General features: G+C 45.0%; 1 protein-coding gene across 18 annotated transcripts in view; it reads left to right on the forward strand.

Annotated features, from left to right (window-relative positions):
- The window catches only part of Ralgps1 (Ral GEF with PH domain and SH3 binding motif 1), a 266014-nt gene that overhangs the window by 83640 nt on the left and 161728 nt on the right, over positions 1-20646 (forward strand). For 17 of the 18 annotated variants that reach the window (XM_063227834.1, XM_063227863.1, XM_063227922.1 and 14 more), the window contains one exon: positions 16130-16213. The exons of the other annotated variant lie outside the window; for it this stretch is intronic. In XM_063227834.1, coding sequence (XP_063083904.1) covers positions 16130-16213 — 84 coding nt within the window. The remainder of the gene's footprint in view (positions 1-16129; positions 16214-20646) is intronic. 18 annotated transcript variants of the gene reach the window in all.

Raw genomic sequence — 20646 nt, forward strand, 5'->3', positions numbered from 1 at the left:
CCCTGTCTAATGTTTCAGGGACCTCAAGATGGATGAGGAATCCCTTGTTTAATAGGAGAGTTAAGGCATTTATTTACCTAAATGGTTACAAGGGCCACACTAAAGGAGGTAGACTGAGGGCTCACCTGGGCAAGAACCTGGTACCTCTAGCCGGGTCCTTCTGAAGAGGCAAACATTTGTTCATGACTCGGAGAAGGGGTGTAATTGGGACACCAGCCAGGAAAGGGAGAAGCTTGAACACAGGTAGGGCCATGGGAAGGAAAGTGGCCTTGTGCAGGGACCAGTGAGCAGGTGAGTTCAGGTGGAGTAAAGGGAAGGTGAAGAGCACTGGGAAAAACAAAACTGGGACATAGGGTGGGTCCATGGTGGAGGCCTCAACTGCTGCACCTGGTGCCCTGGACAATGGTCACATGAACAGTGGCACAGTGAAGGAGCCAGTGGTTTCCTGGAAACTGTGCTTCCTTCAAGAAGTTGGACAGGTAGGCAAATCCTGCAGGCCCACAGCCTAGTATCCCCCAGGGAAAACCTGCCCTGTTTTCCCAGAGTCCTGCCTGCTCCCCACGCTGCCCACCACCCTGTCCAGCCAGAAACATGGCATCTGACTGTCACTGGTGATTCCTCCCTCCCACATTATCTGCTCTTGGTCAGTCTCCTGCCCCGTGCGCCTCCCGATACCTCTCTGTGTCCCGTGTGGCATCATAGTCCAGCTGTGCTCTTGCCTCCTTTCCACTTTGGCAGACATCTCCATACCCACATCTTCCCTTCTTATTTCAATGCCAGCCCCTCCCACCACCCCACTGCCCCTCGTGGTTTTAAAGTCTATCCACATCACTGAGCCTGTTCATAATTTCCAGTGGTTTCCCCAGAGCACTCGGGCTTAGTCCCAAGTCTCCAAGATGGGTGAGCAGGCCACGTGAGAGCTGGCTTGTCCTTCCCTCCTGGCCTTCCTCCTGGTCTTCCCCATGTACTGCTCCACTTCACCTACTCTGGTGTCTTCCGAGGCCCTCGAATCCTCCTCCAGGCTCGTGTGCTTGCTGATCTCTGCCTAACATTTCTGCTCCCCCACCCCCACCCCAACTCTGTTAAGCCAGCCCTGTTATGATCTTTGTGCTCCAAATTCGTCCTGTGCACTTAATAACATGTTTATAGTTGATGCCTGTTGTCCTCACTGGAGGGCAAGCCCCACTCCTCCCTCTGTCCCCAGAGCCATTCGGGCAGGCTTGGTATTACTGATCAGCAGGGAGCCAAGAGGGTAGATGGAGCAGGCTGGCCTGAGGTTGGGAATGAAGCCATGGTCTCACTCCCTGCTTTGCAAAAGTGTCTTCACACCATGGAAGACTGGAGGCTCCAGTGTCTGAAATTTTTCCACACACTTTTAAATAAGTATCCCAGTATAGATCAGACATTGGAAAAGCTGGTGTTCCCTTTTAGTCTTTCAGGAGAGGAAATAACATTTCTGAAAGCACTATTCCTCCTGATCTACTCACACACCAGCCATCTGCGGTCATCATCAGTATGAATATTAAAACTGCCCGGTGCCTCTGTAAGATGTTCCACTGTACAGCCATTGCTGGAATTTATCAACAGTGTATTACTGTTTCCAGAAATCCTGTTCTATCCAGGGACTTCAAAATGCTTGTGATCCAAAAGCACGTTCCTAGGGTGGGGAGAAGTTTCTTTCAGTGTGAGATGCTGGATGAAATTATTATCTTGCTGGATGGAGACTCATCCTATGGCTCCTCCCGCAGTTGGCCTTGCCTGACACCACGGGGCTCCAGCCTCCATACTGTTCCTAGGCACATCATTTTCTGTGGCCCTTATTCTTTCCCAAGTGAAGGCTGCCCATTCCCTGGTCCCCTGTTCGGTCACAGAACCTTGTTTCTCATTCTCCCTCTGGGACTCTTATACTAAAAGGTCAGGCTTTCATTCCTGCCATTCACTATTATGATGAACTTGCATAAATAAAATTGATCTCTGTGAACCTCAGTCCTTGCCCTATAAAATTAAAACTGCTTCTTTCCTCGCTCACCTCTGTCCCTTTCTCATCTTTCTTTTCTTCCCTATTCTGTCTGTGTCCTTCTGTCTCTCTTTTTGAAGTTTTCCCTGGCCATCTGTCCCCAGCACTCCCTCCCCCAAACTGCCACTTTCCCAGGTGGTCTCATCCAGGTCATCACTGCGGTGTCCAGGAAATCCTACCCCTTCCTGATCTCTAGCTTGGCCCCTCTCTGCTCCCCCAAGACATTTGGGGAGAACGCCTGCCACAGTGGGTCTGATTCCTTCCTGTAGCCCATGTGAGAGCACATTGTTCTCTGCTGTGTCTACTTTAATTTGGGCCCCACAGGGTGTCTCTTGAGTCATGTAGTGATGGATGTTGACTTGAAGTAGATACTTATTACTAAGCTTCTAAGAAGTTCTCTTTTCCTTTTTAAAATCTGAAATACACATTACATTTTGCCATGTATTTTTTTCAATATCTATTGAAAGGGTCAGATCACTTTTTCTTTTTCAAATTATCAGTATACTTCTTTGATTATTAATATTAGCTGGTTCTTGTATTTTCTTAGACAAACCTGTTAGGCTTGGGAATTCTTTCCATAAATTTTTGTGCCCTGGAACAGATTAGTTAGCATAAGAATTATGTGTTCTTTAGAAGGCTCATAGACTCACTGGTAAAGTCATGTGGCCCTAAAACCGTTGGGTTCATGTTTTCCATTTTCTATGTACTTTAAAGCAGTCTCATCAACATAGAGAAGTGTCAGCTAGTAGAAGGCAGTGAAGAGTCCATCAGAGCCTGCATCTTCCTCATGAACAAGTACTTCCAGAAATCTTGTTTTGTATTTCCCATTGGGTTCAGAATATCCATGGAGTGTGTAAACAGCAAGATTAATAAAGATTGGCTGGTGTTGAGAAACATGATTACCAGGTTTAAATTGCAATAGAAATTGATCAGTGAATACCAAATTGCAAAAACCCAAAGTAGGGAATTAAGAGACAAGCTAAAATTTCCTCTTAAAACTCAAAAGACAAAAGGAGAGGAATGTGATGAATATTTTCTAGGAGATGTCATGTGTGTACCAGAAATTCTGAAAAGAAGGGATGGAGCCAAATGTGAGAAAATGTTTGTGATGCATTAGAGATAAAAGCAGATATAAGACCACAGATGCAGCAAGAGGCAGCAGTGGGTGTGTACATTTGTGTACGTGTGTGCAAATCCTACCCTTGAAGAAGGGGTGCTGTGTGGCTGGGGTCTTGGCTCCTGAGACCAGCAGACTTGGGTTTAATCCTGGATCTCACAATGACCACATATGGGGATTTGGACATATTGCTGAACTTCCTGAACTCAGTTTCTATTTCTTTATCTGTAAAATAGGGCAATAATAGTACCTGTCTCATAGGACTGCTATGTAAATCCAGTGAATGATAGATAAAAGTAAAATGATTAAAAAAATTTTACTCACTTGAAAAAAGTAAAATTATTAATGCACTGACTGAGTCCTCAGTGCATGTTAGTTCTTTTTTTTTTTTTTTTTTTTCCCCTCACACCTGCCAGGCAGGTGTTTATGCCACTGAGCTAAATCCCTGGCCCTATGTGTTACTTCTTATTATTAGTATAGATCAAGTGTTAATTTTAGTTTTTTTTTTCAGGTTAGACTAAGTTTTCTTAGTTAGGTTAAGTTTTCTGTATTGAATTTTCTGTATTTTTCAGAATACAGAAACATTTTTCTATTTTCTGTAATGAATTAGGTCCTTAATCAAAAAACAAACTGTACTCTTTTCTTAAGAGAGTATCTGAATGATGTATTTGGGGAAAAATGTTTCATAAGAATAGGGAGAGAGGAATTGGATATAATCCCCAGTGAAAGAGCAGAGAATGGACATGTGGCCCTGTAGGCCCTGTATCCGGCTTGCTAATCTTGTCGAGCTGAGCCCCTGGCAGCTGCTCTCCATTCTGTTAATTGGGGCCTTTCTGTGTCACATGGATGGGAGAGTGTTCACAGCGTTGCACTTGGCTGCTCCCCTGTGTCCACAGCTGGTTCTAATTGTGCAGAGCTGCATAGGAGTAGCATTGGAAAGGGAATGTTTTGGGAAATTGCATCATCTTCATGACCCTAAATCTAGTACATGTTTTCCAAGCACACAGTAGTTTGAGGATTTGATGAAACAGTAGTGGTTGTAAATGAACTGTTATTCTATAGAAATAAATAGGACTGGAAGCCAGGAAAGACAACTGCTTCTGCTCATTTAATGATCTTCCCCACCCGTGCATACACCCTGACTTTGTCCCCATTGGTTTTGCACACCGTTTGGTTTGTCTAGGGAGGACTCTTGAGGACTTACGGTGGCCAGCGTGTCCATCACTCCCTGGTCATAGCCTCCAGGTGTTTGTTTCAGATTACTAAAGAATTCCATCATATGAGAATGTGGGAATACCCCACACAGTTACCATACTAGATCTTCACATAGTGAAGAGTGCCCACAGATTTGGTCACACTCTGCTATCCTGTTTCGTCATTGGGTTGCTGAAATCTACCTGACACTCATGTGAGGCTTTGAGGAGCTCCCTCTGCTCATTCCTCCATTATCTTCCCATCTTGCTCAACACACAAACCTCAACAAACAAGTGCATCTCTGGCTTCACAACCCGGCTCTTCCACCCTACCCTTCCACCTGCTCTGCTGGGCTCCACGGACCACTTTGCTCTTCCCAGCGATGGCTTAGTGTTCCTGACCTGTGCCTTTACACATGTGCTCCCTGCTGCCTGTGACCTTCTTCCGCTAGGCAGTGGCAGAGTGTGCCCCCTCCTCTTTCCTATCTCCATGCCGTGCCAGCTTACCAGACGGGCACCTTGAACTGAGTAATGTTTTTTCTATTTTTATGATTAGTATTTTATTCCAAATAATTTCCCATTTTCTGACTTACTACAAATTTCTTTTCTCTCTTCTTGCCTATCGAATGTGACTGCCATGAAAGTGAGACCAGGTTTATTGTGTTCATGGCTGTATTTCCTAAAACCTACTTTAACTTTGGAACATAAGCAAATGTAGACATGTTTCGTAAACTGTCAGTCACTCCAGTGCCTCCTTTTCTGTTTCTCTTCCTTCCTTTCTTACCTTCCTTCTCACACTTTCCCTTCTTCTGCCACCATTATTCAAGAGCTGAAGATACCGCACCCCACTGACAGCCACGTGCAAGACAGGGCTCTAGCACATCCTCCAGGGAGTCAACTTTGGGAAATATGACAAGAAAGTGCAGTTGTGCTTTGTTGTCTTGAGAGATGGTTATCTATGTTCCTGCTCGTCTTTAACACAGTTCCTGACATTTGGGTGCCACCATTTTCCCCTTCTTTCCCTTGATTTCTATATTTCCCTTCTTTTTTTTTCAATCGTTCCCCTTTTTCCTTTTGCCTTTCCTTCCTTCCATGTTTCATAGTGGCTGGTTTTGCTCCAGGCAGGGTTCAGAGCAGTTCCTGACAGTACCCTCACATCCCATGAGCTTTCCCAGCCTTGTAGTCAGCTGCTTACCACAGTGGGATCCTTATGCCCTTGTGGCAGCCTTGTCTGCTGGACATATGTATTTCCTATGGTTCAGATAGCTGTGGTGTTCACATGATTCCTCCATCAAAAGGTATGGTTATATGGGAACTGCTGCTGTTTATAAATGTTGACATGACAGGCTATAAACAGCCAACTGTTAAAACTTAATTTTAGAAGATTTACAATGTGTAATATGTCATCTACTAAATTTTTTCAAAGTAATCTTGTACATGATAACTAAGTAAAAGAGCATAGGAAGTTAAATCTTGATCCCTTACCCTGGCCTCTCTGTCCTTGAAAGTGAACTCGTCAAACTGATTTTTCTTTTTTTTTTTTTTTCTTTTAAAAAGAATAAAACAAAACAAAACAGAATAAAGAACAATGTAAGTAATACTGATCCTTTCCCCATGTTTGGGAAGTTTTCTGCTATTACTTCTGTAAAGTATTTTTATTTCATTTGTGTTGACCCCTGCTTCTTCACTGATACCTACTACTCTTAAATTATTTTTCTTTGCAATGTCTTGCAGCCATTGAATTATTTCCTGATTCCTTGTTATTTTTAAGAGATCCTTCCTTTCACAGTCACTAGCTATGATCCTGTCTTGAAGGTCTGAAAGTCTATCTTTGGTCTCTTTCAAGCAGTTTTGCCAGCTTTTGATCAACTTTTTAAAATTTCTTGGATAGCTCTTTGAATCTGTTTCAAACCTTCTGCATTTTATTTTATTTTAAATTTTTATTATTTTGAAGGTATTAAAATACAACAGAGCAAGACAGAGCAAAGCAATTGAGACAGTGCAGTGAAACTGGTACAGAATGTCACAGCAGGTTACCAGGATAACAGTAATAGGTATATCTCATTATCTTCACAATAGTTGGTATATCTCATTATCTTCACAATAGTTGTTCTTTCAATCAGGTATAGCAAAATCAAACCAAATACAGAATATTATAGAACTTATCAAAACAATATTGAGTAGAGCAATACAATTAATCAGAACAAAGCAAAACAGTGATAATAATATTTGCCTTCAAAGAGATGGTAGAAGGAAAACCCCCCTATTTGCTATATTGCACATGGTCAACCTCCCAAGAGATGCTCAGACCTCTGGCTCCCATTTACTAACGGGGGGTGGAGAATGGGGGGTGGGATCAACCCACGCACTGGTAGGCTAACAGCTGCTTAACAGGGAGGGGAGCGGATTGCTTGGTTTCCCAGTTCCCTAAGTTCCAACATGGCACAGATCTCAGGAGACGCTGGCTGGTTCATTATGTTTGTGATTTCTTCTTTTACCTGAAATGTTATTTCTGGTCTGATTACTTTTACCTATCTCATGAAGTTGTTTCTTGACTTCAGGTGCTATCCTCGTGGAGATTTCAGGTGTGTGACTTCTAGTTTCTTCTATGACTGTAGCTCCCAGACTTATTCTGTGTGCACTGGAGGTTTGAGATTGCCTTTTGCTTCTTTGGCTTGATGTTTTCCTGGGTCCTCCCAACAAGCCGGTTGTGGGATCCCAGGCACTTCCCACGTTGGCTGCCCCTCTGTGGTATAGGGGAGTTGGACAGGTACCTGAGTTTCTCTTAATTCAGGTTCCCAGGGAGGTAGCGGGGTGTGGGGTGGGCTTCTGCAGAACCATGCAGCTACACTGGGGCTTCCCAGGGGTGTGTGGTGGTGGGCTACTTTTTCTCTCAGCCTCAAGTCTATCCCAGGACTCCTCTGATGGCTGCAGCACACAGGTGTGTGTTTGTCTGATTCTCCTGGTGTGCACTGGTTGCTCGAAGGAAACAAAGGTCTCCAGTGGCGGTCTGCGGGTACATGGAGCTATCTGGTTGCATCTCCCTGCCCACCCTGGCTGCCTGCAGGAAGCAAGGTCTCCAGTGGTGGCAGGAGCACACAGGGGTGGATCTGTCAAACTGATTTTTATTCTTGTTACTTTTGGGATTTTATTTGGGATATTGAAACTTGTTTCTTATTTCATTATCTTTGAACAGACTTGTCTTAACAGTTTGATTCCTGTGTTTTTCCTTCCCTCTCCATTTCCCACCTTCAATCCGCTATAATTTCCAGTGAACTTCAGATTTGGATTCTGCATAACAGCTAGGTCTCCCTTAGGTGGACTCTAAAAATGGAAAACCAACCAGTGGCAGGAATTCACTATCAGAATGGCTAAGTAACTATTACTCAGTGCTAAGCTAAGTAGTGTGCCAAGTTGTATTTCATTCTCTTAAGCACCCTAAGCTATTCAAGACATCATTCCTTACATCAAAGACTTGTTGATATTCTTTTCTTTCAATCCATCAATTGCTAAATATGGGATGCATATGTATATAGCATATAAATGTATACAAACATTAAAATATATAATGTTTAACTGTATGTTAAATTTATGTTATTTGAGTATGTATTTAAAGGTATACATAATATTTAAATACATACAAATAAGAACTCCTTTTTTGTCATTCTTGGAGATTATAATGACATCTTCTCTGCTATCAAAGTCCTCAAACTTTTTCATGCTTTCTATTATAATTTCACCTCTATCATAGTTTTTTTTCTCATAACTTTTCCTCCAGGAGTCCTTTGTCCTGCTCTGAATTGAACAAGTTGTTCTTTAATCATCTTGCACGGCTCTCATTGTGGGATTTCCCTTCACAGTTCTCTGTGATTGGACTCTTTTCTTTTTAAAATCTTATTTGTTGAGTTTAACTACAACTAGTAGAAATCACCCTTTTAATGAGTAGTTCAGTGAGTACTGAAAAATATAAGTTCTCTTTCAGCCACCACAGTGAGATGAGGACTTGTCTGTCTCCTCCCAGGTTCTCTCATGGCCCTTCATAGTCTGTTTGCCTCCTTTCCCATCCCTGGCAGTCAGTGATCGAACTACTGCTCCTGTCCTTTTTACCTTTTATCTAATGTCGTATAAATGAAATCATAGACTAATTTTGTATCTGGTGTCTTTCAGCATAAAGCTCGTACATGGTCGTTTTATGGCTTTTAAAAAATTGTTTGTACGATTTGAATTGATGTACCATAGTTTGTTTATTCTTTCACCAACTGGTGGATTTCTGGTTGCTTCTACTGTCGGAAAACAGAAAATGAAGCTGCCATAAATATGCACATACAGTTAGTTGTATGTTCCAAGTGCCTTGGGTAAAAACCTCCTAGGGGATAACTAGGCCCTGTGGTAGGCATTTGCTTACCTTTGTAGGAAACTGCTGGCCTGTTTTCCCACACGGCTGTACCAGTTTATGTGCCTGGCATCAAGGGATGAGAGCTCAGCTGCTCTGCATCCTCATCTACACTAGAGAAGTCTGTGATGTGGACTTTTCTAGGTCATTGAAACAAGTGTGAAGGATGTCCTGTTGTAGTTGAATTTGCATTTCCCTGTTGACCAGTGGTATAGAACATTGTTTTATGGATTTATTCATCCTGCTTGCATTCTCTTAGATAAATGGCTGAACAAACTTTTGTCTATTTTTGCAAAGAATCAGGCTGCTTTCTTATTGAGTTGTAATAGTTCTTTATATGTCTTTCATTGTGCTGGTTTAACTCATGTTTTTGGTGGCTTGGGGTTACTCCAGTTTTTTCCCCCTTGCCTTTCTTCTGAGTGGCTGAGGCAGGACACAGCAATATGTCAACACTGCAGGCCAGGTTGGGGAACATATTGCAGGTTGCAGGCCTCCAGAACAATGCAGGAAAGGGGCAGCTTTGTTCTAGGGATATCAGAGTAGAATTTTGTAATCTCCCCATTCTTTGAGTCTCAGAATTTGTCCATCCAATGGATAAGGTTTGTTACTCTGTTGTTTGTGGATTTGGTATGGAATGGTATAGAAAATACCTTCCTAGAACTTGCAGGCCCTTTGGCACTCATTGAACACCTTGCATGTTCCAGAAGTGCTCTGTGAGAATTTTAGCCCTAAATCCTGCTGTGCCTGTGTCTCTTATACTTGCCTGTGCAGCCAGTGGCACCTTGCCCCATCCTGTCCTCACCAGCCCAATTCCTAGGCCAGCCCTGACTCAGGAAGGGGGCCTTTGGAAGTCCCCACTCAGCCACTGCCTTGTTGTGTCCTCTCTTGTCACCCGCCTCTCCTGTAGAATAGTACCTGCTGGAGTCCAGCGGAGGCCTGCTGCTCTGTCCTGGGTTGAGTGAGGGTGGGCTCCTTTGCCTCTATCATCAAATGCTTGTGTGATACATTAACTGATAGGTTAATGCTGATACATTAACTCACTGGCTTATTAGTTCTTTTTCTGTCTGCAAATTGTAGGTTAAAGGGTTTTGTAAGAATGAAATGAGATGATATTGGTAGCATTTAGCAGTTTCTGGCATGCAGTAGGTACTCTATAAATCTTAAAGGTGCTTCCCTCTGGCTGGCCTGGGCCTTCCTCCGAGGCATAGGAGGCCTGGTGCCCAGGGCTGCTCTCCTGAGCCACCCTCAGACTCCAGACTCTCCTGGCCTGGAGTTTTAGGAGCTGCTTCACCAGTTCTGAGCTGTTCTTTCCCATGAGCAGTATTTTATCAATTTAAAAGACACAGTAAAAATACTTTCAGTGCATCGGTCATTGTTCTGAGTGCTTTGTAAATGCCAGCTCTTCTAACCCACTAATCACCTTAGAAGGGGTTAGTTTTTTGATGAGCAAAGTCAGGCCCAGAGAGTTTGTGACTTGCCCCTGGTCACATAGCCAGGGTGTCAGCTCAGGTTGATTGACACTGCAGCCATGACACTCTGGCCTCTCTCCTGGTGACTCTTGTGCTTTCAGTGCTTATCTCTAAGACCAGAGCTAGCCCTCTGCCACACCACTGGTAGGAGCTCCCAGGGAGCTGTGTCCTTCCTCCTCTACCCCAGGACCCTTCATTGTCCAACATGGGTGCTATGATGATGTCCCTGTGGTTGACAAGGAGAGGTCAGCCCTGGGGCTGAGTTGCTTTACTCCTCAGGCAGATCCCTCCCCTAAATAACCCTGTTCCCCACTGCCCCAGTGGCCATCTGCTGTCTGGGGTGTTTTTATAGCTCCCTGTAACTCAATGTGTCATCATCCCACCAGTTGTGCAGATTGGTCATAAGCAGACCTAGCAGTTCTTTTGTCCTTTTGTTTTTGTTTATTCCCTTGAGGAGGGCAGCAGAAGGAAGGAAAATGGCCCTGTGGTGCACAGCAGTGATGTGTGCCATCGGCTGGTGCCAGCCTGTGGGTGGTCCTGGGAGTCTGATTCAGTGACTCTTCCTCAAGGTGCTGCAGTTCCGTGTGGACATGTCCAACGAACATGATCTGGAGAAGGGTGCAGTCAGAATTAAGCACACATGTGGGAGGGCTGCTGGTTGGCGCCAGTCTCCTATGGCCTGGTGGGCTAGATGCTGTGGGGTCTTCAGGGAGGACGTGTCACCACTCTTCAGGCTGTCTCTTCCAGGGATTATCTCACTGGCTCCAGACACAGTCAGGGTCAGGCCTTTCTTGGGCCATAGCAAGGTCTCTGACTTTCAGATTCCTATCACAGCACTAGCAGCTGGTGTGGTGAGCCTCCTGGCTGTGTGGCCTGGGTAGACTTTCAGGATGAGCAAATACCAGGGTTGATACTTGCTGTTACTCAGGAATGCGTGCAGGGGTCAAGATGAAGCTGTTTTTGCAGCTTAGGGACTTTTCCATGCACAATAATTCACAAACACTCAACTGTGTCAGAGTGAATTTCTAAATGAATTGCATGATGTCACAGTTTTTGTTTTGTTTTGTTTGTGCAGTACTGGGAACTGAACACAGGGAGCTCTGAGTTTTATATCTCCAGTTTCCTTCTTCCACAATTTCTTGGGGAGATAGAATCTCATTAAGTTGCCCAGGGTGATCTGAAACTTGTGACTGTCCTGCCTTAGCCTCCCAAGTAGTTGGGATTATACACCCAGCTCTGAGCTTTTCTTTAAGGTAGATACCCTTTTAGCTTGAGCCTATTGATTTTGAGATGCCTATCGGGTACTGAGGGGTTGTGGCTAGGAGGTAGCTGGGATCCTGCTCGGGGCTCAGGATGGGAACTTGGGTGGCACAGAAACACACAGCTGAAGACTTGGCATGTTTGTGAAGTAAGTAAAGACACAAGGATGTAGAAGGCAAGCCTCGACAGAGCTGGTGGGGTTGGAGGCATACGACAGAAAAGTAAAGAGCAACTGGGAAACAGGACTGAGGCTGAGGGACCTGGGGTGGGAAGGCAAGCAGGAAAAAGCAGAGTGCAAAGGTAAGGACCAGTGACAGACCTGGGCAGGGCTGTGGTGTCACAAATTGGAAGTGGAAAGAGCAGTTTGAGGCAAGTATCGCATAGAGGAGGCAGATGGGAAAGGCAAGCGGAGCTCGGGAAATTCACACTTGTGAAGAAAGCAGGAGCTGGGGGAGACTGTGGGGCACCTAGAAGACACCCCTTACTGTTACCATTGTTCTGGGAAGTGACTTACACATACTGAATCACTAGCAGGAAGGGGAGGCTGGGAGGGAGAGGTTGAAGACACAGCCAAGGCTTCTGGGTGGGCAAATGGGCAAAGAGTCAGCCCAGTCCTAGGGAGGGAAGCAGAGGCACAGAGGAACCAGGGGAATTGAAAGCTTAGTGACAAAGTTTTCTTTTGTTTTCCCCAAAGAATCCTGGGAATGTCTCTATGAAGGAAGCAAGATCCCCAAAGACAGTGGCAGAGAATTGTGCAGGTGCTCAACTTCCTTTCCTCAGCCCAGAACTCAGAACCCGGGCATCCATGTGAGCTGCAGGCCTGCACCCTGGGGAGGGAGTGCATGTAGCCCAGGCCTTCTTGGCCTCTGCCCCAATCCCCCATCTCCCATCAAGAGCCATTCTTGTCTCCCCTGGTCAATTTTAACTGAACTGCAGTCACCTCAGTTTGTAGCATGGACATTTTAGACATTAGTGACTGGAAGAGTTGTGTTCTATTACTTCACATTTTCCAAACCCTTTTCACACAGATGGAATCTTAAAATCTTATAAAGCCAAACACAGGAGGGAAACAGTGCTCTGAGGTTGGGCCTAGAACTCAATTTAGTGAGGATAGAATTGTCTGATTTCTTCTGACACCCTGACAAACCTTTCTTCCCCAACATTGAGAGTTTCAGCACAGAGGGATACTCAGACCTTGCTCACTGAACAGCCAGACACTGTGACCATGCTGGGCTCTTCCTCCTGCAGTTCCCACTGCCATCCTTTGAGTGCTTTCAGCCCACTGTCATCAGAGATGGTACCGATGCCTAGGAAACGTGACAAGACTGGTCGTTGGTCTTTATTCCCTCCATTGCATCAAAGCATCTCGAAACAGTGTTTCACACTGTCGAGTTTTTAATTTGAATGTTACCTGTCTTCTGGGCAACAGTCTCCTTAGGGAATTGCCAAGCCCTCAGACCCTGTTGAATCAGGGTCTTTGAAATGTTCAAACCAAATTAGTACAAGGAAGATGGATAAAGTACCTGCTTTGGCCCCTAACTATGTGACATCAACAAAACAAATGAGAAATAACAGATTTTGTTAATAATTCAAGACAGCAGTGGGACTGTGGCGTCAGAAAAGGAATATGGTAGTGGTGGCTGGAGCTGAAGCTGAACGCTTCTTCGGCTGTTTCACAGCAGTGTCCCTCAGGAGGGGAGAACAGCCTTTACCAAGCGCCTGCCATGCACTTGGTAAAGTGCCAGATGGCAACATGGGAGATCTGAGAAAATCAGCAGTATGCGGCTGGAGTGTGGACAGCCAGGGTCTGACCAAGTCCGTGTAACTGTGGGTGCACACTGATCCTTATCTAGGGGTCTTCTCAAGCTGTCATGGTGTGAAAACACAACTGCAGACACTTAAAGGGACACACACACACACACACACACACACACACACACACACACATTCCTTCTGGTATATTTAAAAAAAAAATATGGAGGGAGCAGCTATCCAAAGAGAAATTAGGTAACAACCATGCCCCAGTCCTGAATGTCAGTGTATGAGCTGAGCTTTATATTCAGTTGTAACCCAGGCTTTCCCAGAACTGGCTTCGGAGTTCTCAGGGGAAGAGGCCGTTGTCCCGACAGGTTCTAACAGAGCAGTAACACACGTGTGCAGCATGACTCAAGTCTGTGCTTGTGTGTGTGTGTGTGTGTGTGTGTGTGTGTGTGTGTGTGTGTGCAGCCCTGGCATTGAACCCAGGCGTTCTCACTGAGCTATGCCACCAGCCCTTTATATTTTTTATTTTGAGAGAGTCTCATTAAATTGCTAAATTGGCCTGGCTAGACTCACCTTTCAATCTCCTTTTGGAGCTGGAATTATAGGCCTGTGTCACCACATCCAGCTTGAGTATATGTTTTAATGGGGGAGAGGAGTAATGTCAGTGATGCAGGTCAAATACACATTGGAAATTAAACATAAATATTCATTTTCAGAGCAAGGAGAATCATAGTAAACAGAGGTAAATGCTACATCACCAAGAGATTCGTGTTTGATTTTGAGAAGTAGACTCATGGTCTTCATTCAAGAAAATGAACACTGAGCCCTTCTCCTGTGTGTTAAAATTAGGAGTGATGAGAATTACATGTTGACATAGGTGGAGAGCCTGGTCTAGGCCTGCTTGGGGGGAATTCTCACCAAACGGAGACGTTAGGTTAATTGCTTCCATTGCTCTTAGTTGGAGGGTGTGAAGGACCTGGCAAGTTGGCTGTGGTCTCTTGTGGCTGAGTACAGAGATGCCATTTATGGGTGGGAGGCAGCCCAGGAAGAGCTGTATTCTAGGTCCTGGCTGGTCCCCTGCTGTCCTGCCTCCAGGTTGTATATCTGTAGCCAAAGCTGCCCACTGCCTTCAGCCAGGGTCCCACATGCACATGTGTGGGACTTTTCTTTCTTTTTTTTCTTTTCCTCCAATCAGATTTTATTGGTACATTCTAAATGTACATAGTGACACAGTCATCATGGAGAATTTTACCTGTACATGATGTAACTTGTTTCTTTTTCTCCTCATTCCTTTAACCTCCCTTTAACTTCTCCTCCCCTTCCCATGTACAAAAACTTTTTTCCATTTTCCTTCTTTTCTCGTTTTTTTTTCCTTCTTTATTTTCTCCTTCCCTTCATTGGTTTTTTTTTTTTTTTTCCATTTTCACTGGTACCGGGGATCGAACTCACGACTGCCTGCTTTGCAAGGCAGGCACTTATGCCGCTGAGCTAAATCCCCAGCGCCCCCCTTCATTGTTTTCCTTCCCATTTGAACATTTTCTTCCTCTTCCAGAATACCTTTTATATATTTTGGTCCATATTTACACTTTCAGTTTCTCACACCAGAGATTGCAGTGCTTAACAAATGTGTCCAGTTTATTTCACTTTAGAGAATGGTCTCATGGTGCGTTCACTGAAACCTAGAAATGTCTCAAGCTCATGCTTTATGGCACAGTAGTACTCCACTGTGTAAAAGAACTGTGTCATCTTTATCCATTCACCAGTTGATAGGCATTTGGATTGTTTCCAAGATTTGGCTGTTACAACTGGTGCCACTATAAACATGTGCATATATTGCTGTGGTATGATACCTGTAATTTTGGGAAGATTATATGGGGTTTTCACTGGATCTTCTAGATGCATTTGACCAGCACAGCACTTTAGACATAACTGCCCAGCTAGCAAGGTTTGTCTTTGCAGTTCCACTGCACACCTAGACTTTCCTAATTTGTATCTATTCCTGCTGGTTGGGTTCACTCACCAAAGATCTTTAAAAAGTTCCAACTGTGTGGCAAAAAAGTTACTAATAATACTGAGGGCTGATATGAATTAACAGGAGATCTCTGAAGTCAGGATAAAGAACTTTGATATCAGCTACATTTTCTCCATTTACTGCCACTGGTGTGCAAGCTGGGAATGCTGGGCCTTTGGATAAATGGCTTTGCCTTGGTCCTTTTATATATCCCCACATAACCCTTATTGTAACAGGTTATTCTCATTATCTTCAGATAGGAACCAGCCTTACTGATAGGTAAACCTATGTAATTTGATTCTTCAAATTAGGATGATAAGGCTGTTGAAAAAGTAGAGACAAGGCCCCTGAACAAGACACTAATAGGAGCCTTCCCTTTTGTCTCCTAGAGGGGAGTCCCAGGGTGTCCAAGAAGTTCTCTTGTTGCAGTAGGCCTGGACTAAGACTTTGCCTAACTCCAAGATGGAGGCTGGATGTCACATGCCCAGTGAAATCTGAGATTTCTTGACTAGATTTTAATTTTGTTAGCCTGGAGCCCTGGATTCACATTTATGATAGAACTAGTCCTGCTGTTGGTTAAAACATTTATGCCCTCTCAGATAATTCACATGTAAGAAAAGAATTTTAGTCCCAGAGAAACTGGCAGAGGGAATGTGGTGGGATTAAGAATATTTTGACAAAGAAATCTTGGAAAATGTGGCCATAGATACGGAGAAAAGTACTTCTCTTTGTTTCCTGCACATGCAGCCACCTGCAGACCCAGCCCTTAGCTCCCTCCTGGTAAAGATGGGAGGAGGGTCAAAGCCTTCAGCCCCGTTCTGCCTCTGCATTTACCTTCTAATGAGAGGCCGTGGTGTATTTTGTAATGTGATTAGAATTCCTGTTGAAAATGATTCTGTGCTTCCTAGGAACTAGCCAGCTGTGGATGGAGTAAGAAGGAGAAGCATAGTCTTGCCCCCAACGTCGTGGCCTTTACCCGGAGGTTTAACCAGGTAAGCATCGCCCTTGCATGTGCCAGTACAGATGGCAATGAGTTGTCCCTGTAGGCTGAGCCCCACTAGGATTCAATTTGAGGCACCTTGCCCCAGGTCCAAACCCCTCTTCCTAAGCCACCCACCTTTATCGACTCTAGTGCCGTTACAGTCCATTTTCACAAAGTAGGTAGAATCGAGCGTGCCTTTGCCAGGCTGATGTCATTGCAGGGGCTTTGATTCCACGTTGGCTAAAGTTCGAGCACCTTGCAGTGCTCTGAGAGGTCCTGCCAGGGGGTTCCAGCCTCTGCCCCACCCTGGCCCCTCAATCTTCAGGATTCGCGTCCTGGCCTGCATCTTGCCTGATGCCCATATCTCAGGCCTGCCAGCTCTCTGCTTCCCCCATGTGCTGTCCTCAGGCCAGAACTCTTCTTCCCTGTTTGGCGTATCACATGTCAGATCTTAGCCTAAGTGCTATTCCTGAGTCCCCAGTTCACAGTCATCTGTCCTTCATCCTATCTTCTACTCTGTGTGGTGTTTTGCTCACCCATCCTTTCCTGTGTCACACTGTGGTCTGTCTCTGCCTTCCTTGCCAGGGTGTGAGCTCTGTGAGAACAGGTCCCTGTACTATTCCAAACTGACTTGGTCCATCTAGAAACTTTGCTCCAGGTATACAAAGCTGCATGCCCATTTATTGACTAATGATTGACATGTGAACCAGCTGAGGGGTGGGGCTTCTGATTTCCCAGCCAGAGCTGCCAGAGCTGATTGTAAACAGAAAGCAACAAGCAACCTGTAAGACTCCCTTTGCATAAGCCAAAACCCATAATGGCACTGTTGGCAGTTTTTCTTCTTTATTCTGGTTTCACATGAGGACATTGGCCTAGAGGTTGCACAGTGTGCGTGACTGGTCCTCTGATTTCTGGAGCTCATATCTCCTTGGGGCCTTGGGTCCAGCTGGGCCTTCCCTCTCGGAAATGTGTGGTCTTGCGCATCACTATTGCTCAACATATCTGGTCTCCCCAAGTGCAACGGGAGCCTCAGAGAGGTACCAGTTTGCATTTTGAAACTCAGAACTCAAGTTGGCTTTAGTGTTATTTGATGCAGTACAGTAGGAGCTAAGGAAGGACTTCATACATCTGGGCTAGGGGCTGCATACTGTTTTGAAAAGAGAAGTTCCAAAAAGAAGGCCTTCTTTCCTCTTTTGAAACTGGACTTAGTCTTTTTTAAAAAACAGACGTGCACAAACTACCAGGGCACTCATAGTTTCCTTAACGAAACTATTTGACTGGGAGCCAACTCAGTTCCCACCTTTGACCAGTCACAGAGTTCCCAGAGGAGGGGCTGTTGGGGATCTGATGTAATCAGCTTTGCACTTGGATGCCAGGTCCGCTTGGCAAAGGCAGTACAGCTTGTTCTGCAAACAATTGCATTGTGTCTAGGTCAGGCCAAGTAGTGAAATGAGCCAGAAGTGAAGGCCCATTTTCTCAAACAGAATGCTCTGGGAAACGGTCTTCCTGCTGCCCGTCAGCTACTCTGAGAGCCAGCAGCTCCTGGACATAGCCCTGGTAGCTCTGGTTTGAAAACTGGCCCTTGGCCAGCCTGGTCAGCCACTGGGGCTACTTTGCATGAGTTGAACTTATTGGTGTCCCTTCCCAGCAAACTTTTCACATGTGAAACCAGGACTCTTCATCAGACTCAGAGAAGATAAAGGAGGCCATTTATCTCTCTGAGCATGTTTCCTTATCCGTAACCAAGAAGAACCATAGTAGTCACCTTGCACAGCTGTTACGAAGAGTAAATGGCATATATAGAGCCTTCAGCATTGCATCTAGCACACGGTATGCATCTAAATGTCTCAACAGAAGAAAAGGAACATGTGAAGGTCAGCTAATTGGAAGGAGGTTGTCAGGGGATTTGAGGCAACTTGTAGCCAAAACAGAAGGGAAGTGATGAGAGTGCTGGCCAGTCCACTTGCCTCTCTGTGGGTCTGAGCCCTGTGGGATTCCTTCATAGCGTGGCTGAATGGAAGAGCTCGGCCAGGTTCCCTAAGGTCTGTTATGTGCTAGGCCTGTGGCTCCACTCCAAGGAGTTCACTGTATAGCCCAGAAGTTCTTCATCTCTTTTGGATCCTGGATTCTTGTGAGAATTTTACAATACCACGTGACCCTAATCCCAGAAGATGCTCAGATGCACAATCTTACATTAAATTTTGGGGGTTTCGGGGCTGGGGATTTAGCTCAGTGGCATAAGCGCCTGCCTTGCAAGCAGGCGGTCGTGAGTTTGATCCCTGGTACCAATAAAAAGGAAAAAGACAAAAAAAAATTGGGGGGATTTCTTTGTTGCCCTGTGCAGGAGCATTGTTGCCAATGTACAGGAGCATTGTAAGGGTCTCAGGGTCAGAGATCTGGGTTTGAGTCTTAGCTCCTCTGTTTATTTGCTATGTAATCTTGGGCTGACTCGTGGGCTCTGTGAACTCATTTTCCTCAGGAAGCATCTCAAGTGGTTGTTAAAGATTAAATGAGAATTGTGGGTGTAAAGAACTCAGCCCAGTACTTGGTAGCTAGGAAATGAATCATATTAACTTTTAAAAAGGGAGCAATGTCAAAGGAACGCTAAGGTCAGAGTAGGAGAGAGGCACCTAAATGCAGACATGAGGGTGGGGATTGTATCCCAAGAATGCTGAAAATTCCAGAAAAGATGAAGGGGAACTGGGAGAAACTGAGGACTGCTGCCATTTGTGGACGGGCACTGGGCACGGGGCTGTACAGGAAGCCAAGCAAGGGCAACCGGGAGCAGGAAGAGTACTCAGGAAGGGTAGCGTCTAGAGTCCCTTTCAGGGTGAAGAGTACTGCAACTCGGGTCACCCACGACAGGGCCAAAAAAGACGCCTTGCAGCCTGGCAGTGAGGGTCTGCTGGTGACCTCAGCCAGATGGTTTGTGGGGGCTATGACAGGCTAAGCAACAGGAGGTGGAGATGATAGAGGCCAGTTGTGGGTGAGCCCTGCAACAGGGGCTCAGAGGGCAGAGAGCAAGGAGGACGAGTAGCCAAGAAGTGCTTGTGTTTTCTTCTTTTAAGTGCGCAAAGCTTTGAGGATGTTCATGTTTTGAATGGAATTTCCAGTTAGACCAGGAAGTTAAAGATGAGAGAGAAGGATGATTGATGAGGTCCAGTCTGAGAGGAGAAGGGAGAGGCTGAGACTCAGGGCACCTTCACGTGAGCTGAAAGGTGCTGCTGCAGGGCATCCTGAGTGTGAGGCAAGGAGGCCTGTGGCTCTTCACCAGGGAAGGAGGAGGAAAGGTGAGGTGGGGATCAGGAAATGGTGAGAATTCCACTCCAAGGAGAGAGTTGGCTGTGGAAAGATAGAAGACTCTTGGCAGCAACAGTGGCCCAGATGAAATAGATTGTGACTTTACTAAAAGTTTCCCCAGAGCATGTGGGCAGGTGGTCTTCTCTAGCTGTCCTTTGCAGGGTGGGACTAGAAGCTTGTAAGGTGATCCATCCACACACATGGGCTGACAAAGCAGTTTTTGGAAGGACCGAGAGCTAAGGAAACTTTAAGCACTGGTAAAGAAAGCGCTGAATTGACAGCGATAGGAGGTGGTCTGCCTGAGAGGGAAAAGGATGCTGTTTACTCTTCTTGTTGCTGAGACAAAATACCCCACACCTAAAGTTAAAAGGAAAAGGTATTTTGGCTCACAGTTTATAGAGGTTTCAGTCCATAATCAGCTGACTCTAAGGTAGGGTGATGTGGCAGAGGGGCATCACTGAGGAGCAAAAGCAGTTCATGGCATGGAAGGCAAAACACAGGAGGCAGCAAAGCAAGCAACAAGAGTTTATTTTGTCCCTTATAGCCTACCCAAATTACACACCCTTAGGGCAGATAGCACTCACACCCAGGTGGGACTTCCCATTATCCACACCAAGATCTTTGGCAAACCAATCAGTGGACTAATTTAGTAATCACACACCTTCAATCCCAGGATCACACTTAATTATTATTATTTTTTTTATTTAAGGAGAAAAAAAAACAAAAAAAGGGTACAAGTAATACAAAACTTCAAAAATAAACAGTAAGAAATCACTAGTTAATAGATTACATATTCTCATCTTAGAAATAGTTGTTCAAGTTACAAAATTGAAGCATATAAGTGGACTTTCAAACAGAGTGCAATCAGTTTTGTTCAGTGATCCAAAAAACACTCAGTAATATGGTTATCTATCTTATACACTTAAACATATATGCAGTTATAACCTTTAGAGCACTTCATACATTTTGGGTTTTATTACTCCCACAGTTCTTATTACTTTTTCTGAAGAGAGTAAAACCAAATGCGACATCATACACTCTAGATGGAGCCACTTCTGAAAAGCCCACCTATGACCACTTGAGGTTTTGGAGGGACAACCAGACACAAGCTTTAACAAGTGCCAGGGAGAAGGGCTGCCAGGG

This window comes from Cavia porcellus, unplaced genomic scaffold (assembly GCF_034190915.1).
Source record: "Cavia porcellus strain 051 isolate PalLab524CR breed Dunkin Hartley unplaced genomic scaffold, mCavPor4.1 scaffold_1, whole genome shotgun sequence".
Taxonomy (NCBI): domain Eukaryota; kingdom Metazoa; phylum Chordata; class Mammalia; order Rodentia; family Caviidae; genus Cavia; species Cavia porcellus.